General features: G+C 40.3%; 1 protein-coding gene across 1 annotated transcript; it reads right to left on the reverse strand.

The window, feature by feature from the left end:
- Positions 1-7,372: 7,372 nt before the first annotated feature.
- Positions 7,373-9,824, reverse strand: lto1 (LTO1 maturation factor of ABCE1). Its single transcript, XM_032561494.1, has 5 exons — positions 9,701-9,824; positions 9,140-9,245; positions 8,723-8,793; positions 8,237-8,354; positions 7,373-8,067 (listed from the first exon to the last, which is right to left on the reverse strand). The coding sequence occupies exons 1-5, from the start codon at positions 9,757-9,759 to the stop codon at positions 7,996-7,998; spliced, it is 426 nt and encodes a 141-aa protein (XP_032417385.1). The 5' UTR covers positions 9,760-9,824; the 3' UTR covers positions 7,373-7,995.
- Between the last annotated feature and the right edge of the window lie 2,861 nt (positions 9,825-12,685).

The following is a 12,685-nucleotide window of genomic DNA, read 5'->3' on the forward strand; positions in this document are numbered from 1 at the left end:
GTGTACTGGCCTGTCTCCTGGTAGCGCCTCCAGCCTCTGGACACTACGCTGACAGACACAGCAAACCTTCTTGCCACAGCTCGCATTGATGTGCCATCCTGGATGAGCTGCACTACCTGAGCCACTTGTGTGGGTTGTGGAGTCCGTCTCATGCTACCACGAGTGTGAAAGCACCACCAACATTCAAAACTGACCAAAACATCAGCCAGACAGCATAGGTACTGAGAAGTGGTCTGTGGTCCCAACTGCAGAACCACTCCTTTATTGAGTGTGTCTTGCTAATTGCCAATAATTTCCACCTGTTGTCTATTCCATTTGCACAACAGCAGGTGAAATTGATTGTCAATCAGTGTTGCTTCCTAAGTGGACAGTTTGATTTCACAGAAGTTTGATTTACTTGAAGTTATATTGTGTTGTTTAAGTGTTCCCTTTATTTTTTTGAGCAGTGTATTTTTCTAAGTTACATACTAAATTTTCAAACATAAAGTTAGAGGTCAGGCTAAAATATTTGTTTTTTTCTCAAAAGAGGCCTTTTCGTTGTCGCCATTCCCATGTGGAAGTGGCTTTAGACATAACGCCGCTCATCTACACATTATGCCTTGAGTCAAATCAGGAGGTGGTCATAAAAGACAATACAAAACATAAAAAAAATACTTTTCTCCCCTTACAAGCCTTCCAGTCTGCAGGCTGTACAAGGTCAGGTGGACTACAGAAAATAATTTATTCAAATCAACTCATAAAAGGACAGCAGGACTCAGCACATCTAAAACTATAAAAACATGAAAGTCAAATTAATAACTGCACACTTTAAGGCTCAGTTCATTTAATAACTATTTAAATAAGCATTTAAAAATTTTACATTGTGCTACAAATTCATTTTCCCTCTTACAAATTTTATTATATCATGGTACTAGCTTAAATTTAAGGAGAGGGCATGAAAACTGTTTTAAAGAAACCAGATGTTTGGAGAAATTATTAACTTGTGTTACGTGTGTGGATGAGGGTGAGACAGAGAGACAGACAGGCAGAGTGAAATAGAAACAGAGAGAGAGGAGGAGAGAGAGAGAGAGAGAACTCTTGATTTGTTATGCAAGGAATGTCTTTGATGGGGCTTCAGTGTGGAGGAAAAGGCGTGAAACTCTAATCCTTTCCCACAGACCTGCCAATACCAACTGAATCAGCAGCAGACAAAGACCATCAACACACATTACATACAAACAACCATGTATCCAAAGGCCTTTTGAGACATAAGACACGGAACATTAATGCCTTCATCAGACTGTTAAAACAATGACATGCTTAATGTCAGACCAGGGTCATATTTACACTGATGTTCAAAATCTCCAGTTCTGGCCTTATTGTAGTTTCACATAGTACCTTGTTAAAAGTAGAGTATGAATGGGGATTTTCCATGAAGTTTACAGACATAATCAATCTCAACAACACTGTGCTTCATGCAGAAATGATGGCAATGTCAGAAATGTGTTAATAACTTGAGGAGCTCTTTGTTTTCTACATCACATGAATTTTAGTCATTCTTAATAATTCAGAATTTTTAATTGGGCCTTTTCTAGTTACTCTATTATTTCTGAGCTTAAAGCTGCCATATGTATGTTTTAAAAGCCAAATGTGTTTTTTAATATATATATTTGTTCAAATTGTCACCATGTCGTGACAGTAAAATATGAGACAGATAATCTCCTCCACTCCTCCCCAGTTGTTCTACTGCCATCTGCAGAAATGCACCGCTCCCAGTCAGAAACAACCAATCAGAGCCAAAAAGAGGTTTTAGCGCTGTCAGTGACTCTTGTGTACACGCTGCTCAATGTGCTAATGGTGGGGAAACAACTTACTGCCACAGTCATCGGTGGCCATGCTAACTAGCCCTAGCATTCAGGACAGACTCTGCTGTGGGGAACCAGCTGCAGCGTAGCAGAAAGAGAGGAGATAGGTGTGAGCGTCACACAGTGAAAATGTGTTTTATTTTGATAGTGCAATTATGTATATTTTTGATCATTTTCAGTGCATGATTTTGACTTATTTTATTTTAATTTCTTGTTTGTGGTGTTTTTGCACTGTCGAAATAAAACATTGTTTTAATCCAACAGTGGACTCTTTGGACAAACTGCCTGGAGATGGTCAGCAGTTTTTTCACAGACCTGCCAGAGAAACTAAAAGGTGCGCTGGGTAACAGCCAGACGTGACAGAACCACTGACTGTGTGATCGCCAGGTGAAGAAGACGGATCGTCGTGATGTGCTGGTCCATTCTCACAGCAGAAACGACAATCAGTAGAAAACAACATGTTGGATTGACAGCAGGGCAGAGATGAACCTCTAAAACTTTCCACTGACATCTGCAGGACTCAGCCTTATTGGGAGGAACACAGATCAGATTGGCTCTATTGACGGTGCTTCTGGCCAGCGTCTGTTTGTTTTCAGGGCAGTGAGCCTCTGAGAGGGGCCTGTTGTGGATCACAGCGGATCTGCAGCCAATAGAGAGACGGCTGCGGGATGGAACCAGGAAGTTCCTTCTCTTCCTGATTTGGACTGGTGTGATTCCAGCTTAAGCATCCTTTAATTAAAAATGTAGAGAACAATCTGATTCTGGACTGTGAGACTGTCCACAGAGACGAAGACCTTCATTTCTGCAGACATGAAGGTCTCCAGTCTCCAGTTGGTGGGTTCTTGTCACATTTCAGTCAAGATCCCATCTCCATCCTGACATTTTGAGTTATTTTATGGACTTTTAGCTTTTAAAAGCAGTATTTTTTTAACTGTACAGTTTCCTTAAAAATGCCTTATTTACTCCTATTTGCTCCCACAGGAATAAACATGCTAAGTCAAACCTGGTCTCTGTTTTCCTGATTTTCTGACTAACTTGCTCTCCCATATTGTCAAATAAATTCTTGGTGTGGTACTAAAGACATACCAGCTTAGTGTTACATGAGCATTCTTGACAGTGTTAGGCTCCTCCTCTATCTTATGAAGTACACCAGTTCTTCCTGCAGCAAATCCCCACATCATGATGCTGCCACCACATACTTCACATTTAGGACGGTGCAAGTATCCCACTCTTTCCTACAAATGTAAGGATGGTCATTATGTCCAAACATTTCCACTTTAGTTACATCAAATCACATGTCTCCAGAAATAAAGGTCTTTGTCTCTGTGAACAATTATAAACTGGCTTTTTATGTTTCTTTTGGAGTTTTGGTTTCCTCCTCGCTGAGTGGCCTTTCAGCCCATGTTGGTACAGGACATGTTTCAGTGTAGACAGTGACTCTGTTTTGGCTTTTGTTAGAGTTGATTCACACATTTCGGACCAGAACCGTCTCCATCCTGAGGACTATGATTGGACATTCCCATCATGTCTTATACTTGGATATAATTGAACAGATGAAGGTTGCATGAATACCATGATTCTCATCACCATCCAGAGGATGGCGGCACAAAATATCATAAAGATGACTCCAGATTTCTACTCGATATTCCCATGTTAAAGATTGCCTTAACATGTTCCTCAACTGCTTGTCACACCGATCACAATAGAGTTTACATACATAAACTTGATATGCATGACTTGGATCAAATGTTCTGAGTTTCCTTTCACACTATTTTTCTGGAGTTCTGCTTCATTCCTCCTGACAGAACTGCTGGAACTGGGTCAGGTTTGTGATTGTCTTGCTCACACACACTTTTTGAGTTCTGCCCATAAATTCTCTGTGGGACTGAGGTCAGTGCTTTGTGATGGCCTCTCCCAAACATTGACTTGGTTGTCTTTTGAACTAAGTTGATGTTTGGGATCAGAACTGCAGACATCCTGTCTGGGCCCAGGACAAGACAATCTAAAGCTGCTTCTCCATTGTCAAGTCCCACTCTAACCAGTAAATCTCAGGTCCAATTCTAGCCCAGGTTGGAGCGTCTCCATTAGGGTGAGAGCGACTGTAGCCAACCTCTCTGACCACAGGAGAAACATTTATGACAAATTGAGGAGAAGGATGACAACAACTGAGGAGCCCAGAACAACCTCCAAAGAAATCAAAGGTCAACTCCAAGGTCAAGGTACATCAGTGTCAAATCCATCATTGTTTGAATCAAAGTGGACTTCATGGGAGACGACCAAGAAGGAAAGCACAGCATAAAAAGTGAGACTGAAATTTCCCACAATGCATGCTGACAAGCCACAACGTTTCTGAGAGAATGTCCTCAATAAGACGGGAGAAAACTGGAACTGGCTCATCAGCTTTTTGCCAAGAAAAGAACTCTGGGAAACATGGATGAGGCTGTGTTATGCTCTGGGGCTTCTTTGACTTGAGTCTGTGCAGGTTTGAGGAAATCTCAAGACTATTTAGGCATTCTGGAGATATAGTTAGTTATAGGCATATATAGCTATATATAGACATAGAAATATAGATAGACAGGTAGATAGTGTACTAAAAATAAAAATTGCCACACAGTTTTACAACGCATCAAAGCTGCTGTATGACCAATCAGGCAGGGATGTTCCACCATGTTTTAATAAATTCTTCAGTCTTCTATAACCAGATCATTGATAGTAATGTGAGCCAGACATGATGTCATACTATCGCATGAATGAAAAATGTACAAACGTGTCTCAGTGTTCACTTCCAGGACAGAGGGTGTCTTCTACTATAAGGAGGTTTTTCATTCTTCCTCTTCTCCTCCTCTTTCTCCTCCTCTTTCTTGTCCTCCTCCTCCTCGTGGAGCTGTTGCTGTGCTTGTGGGGAAATCTGATGCCACCATTTCATTCAGAGAGCTCTTATGTGGCCGCTGCCGGCCGGCTGCATTTGTCACCACTGCTTTTCATGTCACCACTCACCACCTGCTCCCTGCATTCCTCTACATTCTCTCAAAGACCTCGGTCCCTCCTCCTCTAACTCCTGTTCTTCCTCATCCTCCACAGTCTTTTTTCTTCCTTTTATGATTTCTAGTCCACTAACGTCTAGCCATCTTCAGCTGCTACACTCGTTTCCCATATTTTCTATCTTTGAATGAGTGCTTTGATAATTGCTCCTCCTGTCTCTAAATTTTCTAACCTAAAGGCTCCATATTGAGCCGCTGATCTGAATGGAGCCTCTCTCCCATTTGGCCCCAGCCACGCTCTCCTCACTCCTCTCCCCCCATCCCTCCCTCGTTTTCTTTTCTGTTTGGCTTTAGAAGCTGCCGACTAGAAGACAGCATTCACCTGCCGCCTGCTGCCGCATAAACCAGCTGCTACTGTACCCTCCACACACATTCAGGGCTGTTGGGTTATTGTCAGCGTGACTCTGACAACAGCCGAGTAGGAAAGCCGTTAGACAAAAGCTAAAAAAGTCTCTTTGGTCCTTTCTGGTGCCTCCTGATTCTGCTGCTGCTGTTTGGTGGAAATCAGGCCTGCATGCAGCTTTTTCTCCAGGCTACTGAGTGCTGATGTGGTTTCATTGAAAAGAAAGTCACAGATCAGGATTAGCATTGTAGTCATAGAAACTGACTGGCATCTTTCAGATGGTAGAAGGAAGCATGTGTGAGACATGATCAAGACTTTACCGCTGGGTGATTGTGACTGAGGTTAATGACAACATTTCTGCTTCTGCCACTGCTGCAGCATCCAGCATCCAGCATGTAGCATCCAGACCTCCAACCTGGACCTCATAACGCCAGGTATGCTCCTCGTCTCCATTCTAAGTTCTCATAAGTGATTTGAAATCACGTAGCAGCAGTGAACACACTCAGGATGGCCAGTTATTCTTTTCTATTATCATTAAGTAGATAATGGATCCAGATTTATATTGGTATAAATGTCTGGTATATCTGGTATATCACGGCTGAGACACAGAGCACAAGGAGAGAAGGTGTGGGGGACATGTGAGAGCAGGGTTAGGGTTAGGGTAACCCTAAGGAGGCAGATTTCCTAGTGCCTTAATTCTCAGGTCATTTTCATGCTTTGCACTAAATGTAACTATACCTAAAAACTGAAGTTATTATTTTGGGGCCTAAAGAGAACAATCCAGAATCAGCACACGACTTCTGTTATTCCGCTAGAAACTAGCGATCAGGTCCGAAACCCAGGTGTGGTGATGGACTCTGACCTGAACCTTCAGAGACACATAAACTCAGTTACAGTCAGCCTTGTAGCATCTAAAGAACATTTCCAGGATTAAAGGAATAATGTCTGAGCAAGATCTAGAGATACTCATTCATGTGTGTGTCTTTAGTCACATTGATTACTGCAACAGTGTCTTCACAGGTCTGCCTAAACAGTCAATTAGATAGCTGCAGCTGGTCCAGAGCGCTCTGTATCTATAGAACCAGAACCAAACATAGAGAAGTAGCATTCAGCTTCCATGTGCCACAAATCTTGAATAGAGAACTTACAGAAAACTGCAAAACAGCTGAAACATTGAATTCCTAAAGATCAAGGCTAAAAACTCAGCTGTTTAGAATTTCATTTGAACCATAATAAATGGAACATTAACCAACATATGTGATGTGTATTAGTGGTTTTGTAGATGGCACTTGGCAAAATGCAATGTCTGTTACTGGTTTAGTTGTTAACTTTATGATGTGTTTATTACATTTATATGTTTGCATGATTTTTAACTGCATTGCTGTTGAATTGTACTATGCCAAAAAACTAGATTGATTTATACATACTGTATACATACATATATTTTATTCTCAGAAGTATTTTTGATTCAATCTTCAATAATATTAAAGATATTATGATGTTTAATATCTAAGAACTTTAAGCTAGAAAGTGGAGAGTTAGCTGGTGTGTTTATTTCAAATCTCAGATTTCAAATATATACAGTAGATGCCGTGAAACTTTCAGAAACAGAAACAGTCTCAACTGTATCTACTTGTGGTTCAATCAATGGCTTGATTCATTTCTTACATATGACCTGCAGTTTTCAACACATTTAGCATGAACAGTTTGTGAAAAACCCAATACTGCCCCCTTGTGGCACAAAAATTGTGCCTTTTAATTTTTCTATATGGAGGACTAAAACGGACATAAGAATAAAAGCAGCAATACACACACACACACGTTTGCGTTTCCCCTTATGGGGACCAGGCTTCGGTCCTTACAACGTAATATGTGTCAGGGAAATGGTCCCCACAAGGCATTACAAACGCACGCAGGCACACACACACACACACACACTCTCTCTCTCTGCCAGACTAACTAAATATCATAACTCCAGTTATTACTGAAAATCAACTTCAGAAGACGTGATGATCGATAGTCTATAGTGACTTGAAGTCATTGATATTCCTGAAAGGTTTAGCGAGAGGCTTGACTTGAACACAGTTTGTTTCTACAATGACAAAAAATAAATAAATACTGATTATGAAGAAAAGTATCAAAAATATTTGACATCCCTTTTTATTAAAATGTACACAAAGAATCTTTTTTGAAGTTGGAACTCCTTTGAGGTTTGTCTTTAAAAAAATATTAATTACAAGAAAACCTTGTTGGTCAAGGAAATAATGTGACAAAGAAGAACATTTCCTAGAATTTTTCTTTTCATAACTTCAGTCTCCATTCAGTCGATGAGTACAAAGTATTCAGGGCCTGACAGAACTGCTTCCCTCGGTGACTGACAGAACTCAACCCTCCGTCTGCTTACTGCGGACAGAACCACAAATCATTTTCTAACTCAGAGAAGCAACATCAGCTCCCTGATCTAAAGCCTGTTTAGAAAGCAGCAGCTTCTCCATCAGTCACTGAGGATCCTTATCATGGCAATAAATCCACCCAACTAGTTACACTCAAAACCATTTTTGGTTCCCCCAGTTCCTTGAGTTAATGTGAAGTCAGGACAGAACCAGAGTGAGTTCTCCAGCCCTCTGAGCCACTGGCCTCTGCTTCCACTGCTTCCTGTGAGGCCCACAGCGGCCCTCTCAGTCTGGCTTCGTTTCTTCTGGCTCTGCTGCCACTCCACTCCACGCCACGCCGTGCCACTCCACGCCACGCCACGCCGCTATGTCACTCAGAAAGACGTCCCTTCAGCTGTTCTGATGTAATCCTTAAAGTCAGTGGGCACATTCAGCATCGAGCAGACCTGCAGGACAGCAGATAGAGAACAGTGTTTTTTTTTTTTAAAGAAAAGCTCATTCATTTGCTTTTCAGTTGACATTTATTCACTAAAATTGAAGGTTTCCCACTGACAGAAACAACACACAGAGAGTAAGAGGGTCACTGTGACTGCAGTGGGTCAGACTGATGTCTACCTGTCTGAACTTGGCTCGCAGCTTCTCTGTGTCCTCCTGCAGCTTCACTGACTGCGGGTCATCAAGGGGAAACTTCTGGGTCAAATTCAGCAGAGCTTCCAGAGCCTTCAGGCGCTTCCTGGGGACAAATCATCACGTTAGCTTCTGGGTCAGCCGAAACGCCTGGCTGCTTTAACCATGTTCTGCACCAGGAGTCCTACAGAGCTACCATCTAAAGGCTGTTTATTATTGTGACTTTATTAAATACACAAAAGAGATGCAAACATTTTCATTTTTTGTATTAGAATCATAATTCTGTACAATTATCTCTTTGCAAAAATAATTATGCTAACAGACAGGAAAACCATAACCTCACTGTTACTTTCCTACATATTCAGAGTTTATTAACTTTCTGGACTGACGGAGTTCTGCAGCTGTTTCATAATGACATGAATCTTCAGAGATGCGGCTGGACAGTGTGGAGTCAGAGCGCCGAGCTGGTCGTACCGTGATCTGTCATCAGACTGACGCTCCAGCAGACATTTCCAGCTGATCGCAAAACCGTAATAAAAGGAGATCTGAAAGAAAAATATCAGACAGTTTTTAAAGCGACACACCTCAATTCAACTGGAGTTAGAATTAGAATGGTGTACCTAATATAGCCACTTTATTAGGTACACCATGCACACCAGTTTGCCTTTAGACCAGCCTCAGTTCTTCATGACAACATTACATTAGCATTCAACATTAGTCAGAAACGGTTGTTGACATGATGACGTCAAACAGCTGCTACAGCATTATCGGTGTTATATCGGCGAAACATTTAAAGATCTAGTACGTTTGAATGTTTCAATAGTTCACAATTCATGTTACCGTTTGTTTTAGAATGGATGACTTGACCTGAGCCTCATCAGCCACACTCACCTCAGATGACAGCTTGGCTCCGTGAGACGCCCCGTGTCTCCAGCCGTTGTGCAGCCCCCGCTGGGTCCCCCTCTGGAAGCCCTCCTGGTAGCCCTCACCGCGGAACCTGGAGGTCAGACAGAAGCTTTCAATCAGCAAGATGCTGCTGTCTGTGATTGGACATCTGTCTTCCACCTACTGGCCAACCAGGCGGGTTGTTTAATGAGAACAGGACCAGGTCAGCTATATTTTCTGTTTTAATTTATAAAGCAGATAATCTTTTTTATTATTATTGTAACTCATTTCATAATCACCACACATAGTGTCAAATATTTCAAGCCTTTATTTCTTGTCATTTTGATTATTATGATTGTACAGTAGTTTCTATTTCTATTCACATCTGTAGGCTTTTTACAACAACTTATTAATGCAGATAAGATGGACAGGGATCAGCCAGTGGCTGGTCTATTTCTGTTCTCTACCTGCTTCTAACCTAACCTGATATTCCAGAGGGTTCTGTATCCCTCCGCCACTTTGCTCTCCTCAAACATCGCCCGGTCAGTTCTCACCCACAAAACTCACCTTTCATCCGCGAAAAGAATACTGTCAAACAGATCCTCAGCTCCCTGCTGCCCAGCCATGTTTCTAACGTACTCCACTTCTTGGTAAGTGCATTTCTTCTTCTTCCGTTTAATGGCTGCTCAGGTTTTAGGCGCATTACCGCCACCTTCTGGACTGGAATGTAAATCAAAACAGCTTCGAAGTCAAAATGGGTTTTTTTTCTGATTCCAAATAAACTAAAAAAAAAAACTAAAAAAAACTAAAAACAATCTAAATAGAATCGACAAGATTATTTTTCCAACAATCCATTAATCACAACGGAGGCCTCAGAGAGTCATTTTTACATTTTTATGCAGAATTTGCAGCTATTTATAAATATCAAGCGCATCACTGCCACCTCCTGTTCCTAGCATGTAAAAACCTGATCCATTCAGTGTTTCTAGTAAAGTCACAGGTGGACAAAAGTATCTTTAAATAACGTCCTGTAAACGAAACAACCCAGAACCAGTGCTTTTGTTCAGTTCATAAAGCCCATTGTTCATGTTCAAATGAGTTTTATGGTATTTTCTCTTATTAGAAAAACGCATTTGATGTCCTTGACTGTGTAGGTATTTTTCTATATTAACCTCTGATTACTGGCACATTATATTAAAGATTTGGTTGTTGGTTTAGCTTGTAAATGAACTGAACACCATGTTTTCTAATCATACTGAACCCTAAGTGATTTTTTAGAGCCACGTTAATCCAGGTTTAAGGCAAATACTCTAACAATCTAAGCTCAGGTTAAAAAGTTTTTTTTTTTTTTTAAATGTAGTAATTAGAAAAGCTTAGACTTTGCTAAGCCAACTATATATTTTCTTTTTATGTCTTTCCACTGAAAGGACACCAGGTCCAGTGTGTGTGTGTGTGTTCCTTTCTCAGGATAAAGTCACTTAAGGAGGTTTTGTTGCTCTTAAATATGTTAATCTCTTTGTTTTTCAGTACTACATTTTCATAGCTTCTCTCAGTTCTTTGCTTTACATATTGAAGTAATAAACTGAACTGAACTGCAACATTTGAGTACTGGGATCAAATTTAAATATATGTAATTGATTTATATTTGATTCCTGGAATGTGCCATTTTGTTGGACTTATTAAAATGGACTGGATTGGAATTGTTTGTTTTGTAAAATGTTTTGTGATGCTCCTATTGTAGTTTGATTTTATACTAAATAAATAATATTGAAATTAACTGAAAAAGGACCATTTGAAATCTGCGTGACAGCAGGGGTCTCTGTAAAACAAGCAGGAATTTGCTGATCTTGAAGAACCGTGGATGGTCTAAACAGTCCCAAAGTCCAGTTCTACAGACCTGGAATGTGGAATCATGTTTTTTTTCCCTCTGGCAACTAAGAAAACACAGCTGTTTTGAAAATGGAGTTATCAGCCACATCAACACACTGTGATGTGTAAACAGTGCTCTGACATGAAAAACTTTAAAGCCATAACTGGAGGGCAGTGAAAATGCCCTCAAAAACTCTTGTACTCCTCTAAGGTGATTTTTATAAATGTTTCAAGAGCTATATAATATTTCCACATAATCTCTAACCTGTTAGGAGAATGTTGAGTTTTGACTTTTCTGTCTGGCGTACCCACCCTGAACGTTTTGAACTCACCAGAGCAAATTTGTGCAGAGGTCAATAATAAGTCTGTCTATTTCTTCAAAATTTGTAATATGTCATAATCCAATAAGTCTTTTAATATGCATCTATAAACTCAGATGCTACCCAAAGTCTTTTTCTCTCTATCTGATCAATAAAGCCAGGTTTATAGATCAGATGCTAATAATAATAACAATTACGGATACTCGTCAAGATAAGATTAGATAAAGTATGTCTATTTTATCTTGTAAAAATGTTTCTATTTTATACACAGATTTGAAGGATATTCATTTGGATAGTCTTTTAGAGGTCAGGGTTAGTCAGGTTTAGGTCTTGTAGTGAGTCTACAGGTCACTACAAGGCAAGTCAAAATAATAAAGTTTTAGAAGCAAAAATCTGTCTTTGTGTGTCTGAGAGAGATGTATTATTGTGTTGCTACTGAGCATGTGCAGACTAAAAACTGGCAGGACTCCATAGCAACTCAGCTGTGCAAACTGCAGCTGCATCACATTCAGAGTATACACAAAATGTTTGAGGTGAAGTAAAGGAAGGTTTCTCTGGAAGTTCATTTGGATAGTTCCATGTCAGACTCAGTAGGTCATGCAGTGAGCTGGATTCTCAGAAACACCAGGATTTTCTAGTGACTTTCTGTCACCTTTGTCTCACTTTGTAAACTCCAGCTGTGATGCTTGAAACTCTGCAGATAATAAAAAAATACAGTAGATCAAGTCAAGGTTAAATGGAATATATTGCTCTTTTGTGGATTTTTAACAAGTCTCATATTGACACAATCTCCAACTTATTCATATTCCAGTTAAAAATAAGAAAAACAGATGTATAATTATTTCTTGTAGATAGGTTTATTTTTCCCCATCTAACACAAACAGGACATGTTCACAGACAGAAGAATAAGTTTTTATCTTTTGAGTTTGCTCAGAGTCGTACATGGTGATGTCTTCTCTATGAGGCTGTTGAGCCTTTTCAGGTCTCTGGTTCTGATGAAAGTCCCCTGTGGGGCTCTTGAGGTGCTGACCACATGGCTAGATGTTTGACTCTTGAGTCTCACAAACTCTGGTCTGTTTATCAGGTCATCGTTGATGCAGGCAATTGTTGAGGCCTCCACTGGCGTCACACACTCAGTCCTCTCAATGTGGCTATCAAAGAGAAGTCCAGTTTGTAGCCTCAAAACAAACCTGCCAGACTTCTTCTGCTTCCTGTCACCACTTTCTCAAAGTTCTCTTTATTACAGGTCGTCTCTGAACAACAAGTTTATATTCTAAGAAAACAAAGTTGTTCTTTTCCCAGAGAAGATTTGAAGATATATGAATCAATGACATTACTGTATATTGAGATCGAAGAATTGCAT

This window comes from Xiphophorus hellerii, chromosome 4 (genome assembly GCF_003331165.1).
Source record: "Xiphophorus hellerii strain 12219 chromosome 4, Xiphophorus_hellerii-4.1, whole genome shotgun sequence".
NCBI classification, from domain to species: Eukaryota; Metazoa; Chordata; class Actinopteri; order Cyprinodontiformes; family Poeciliidae; genus Xiphophorus; species Xiphophorus hellerii.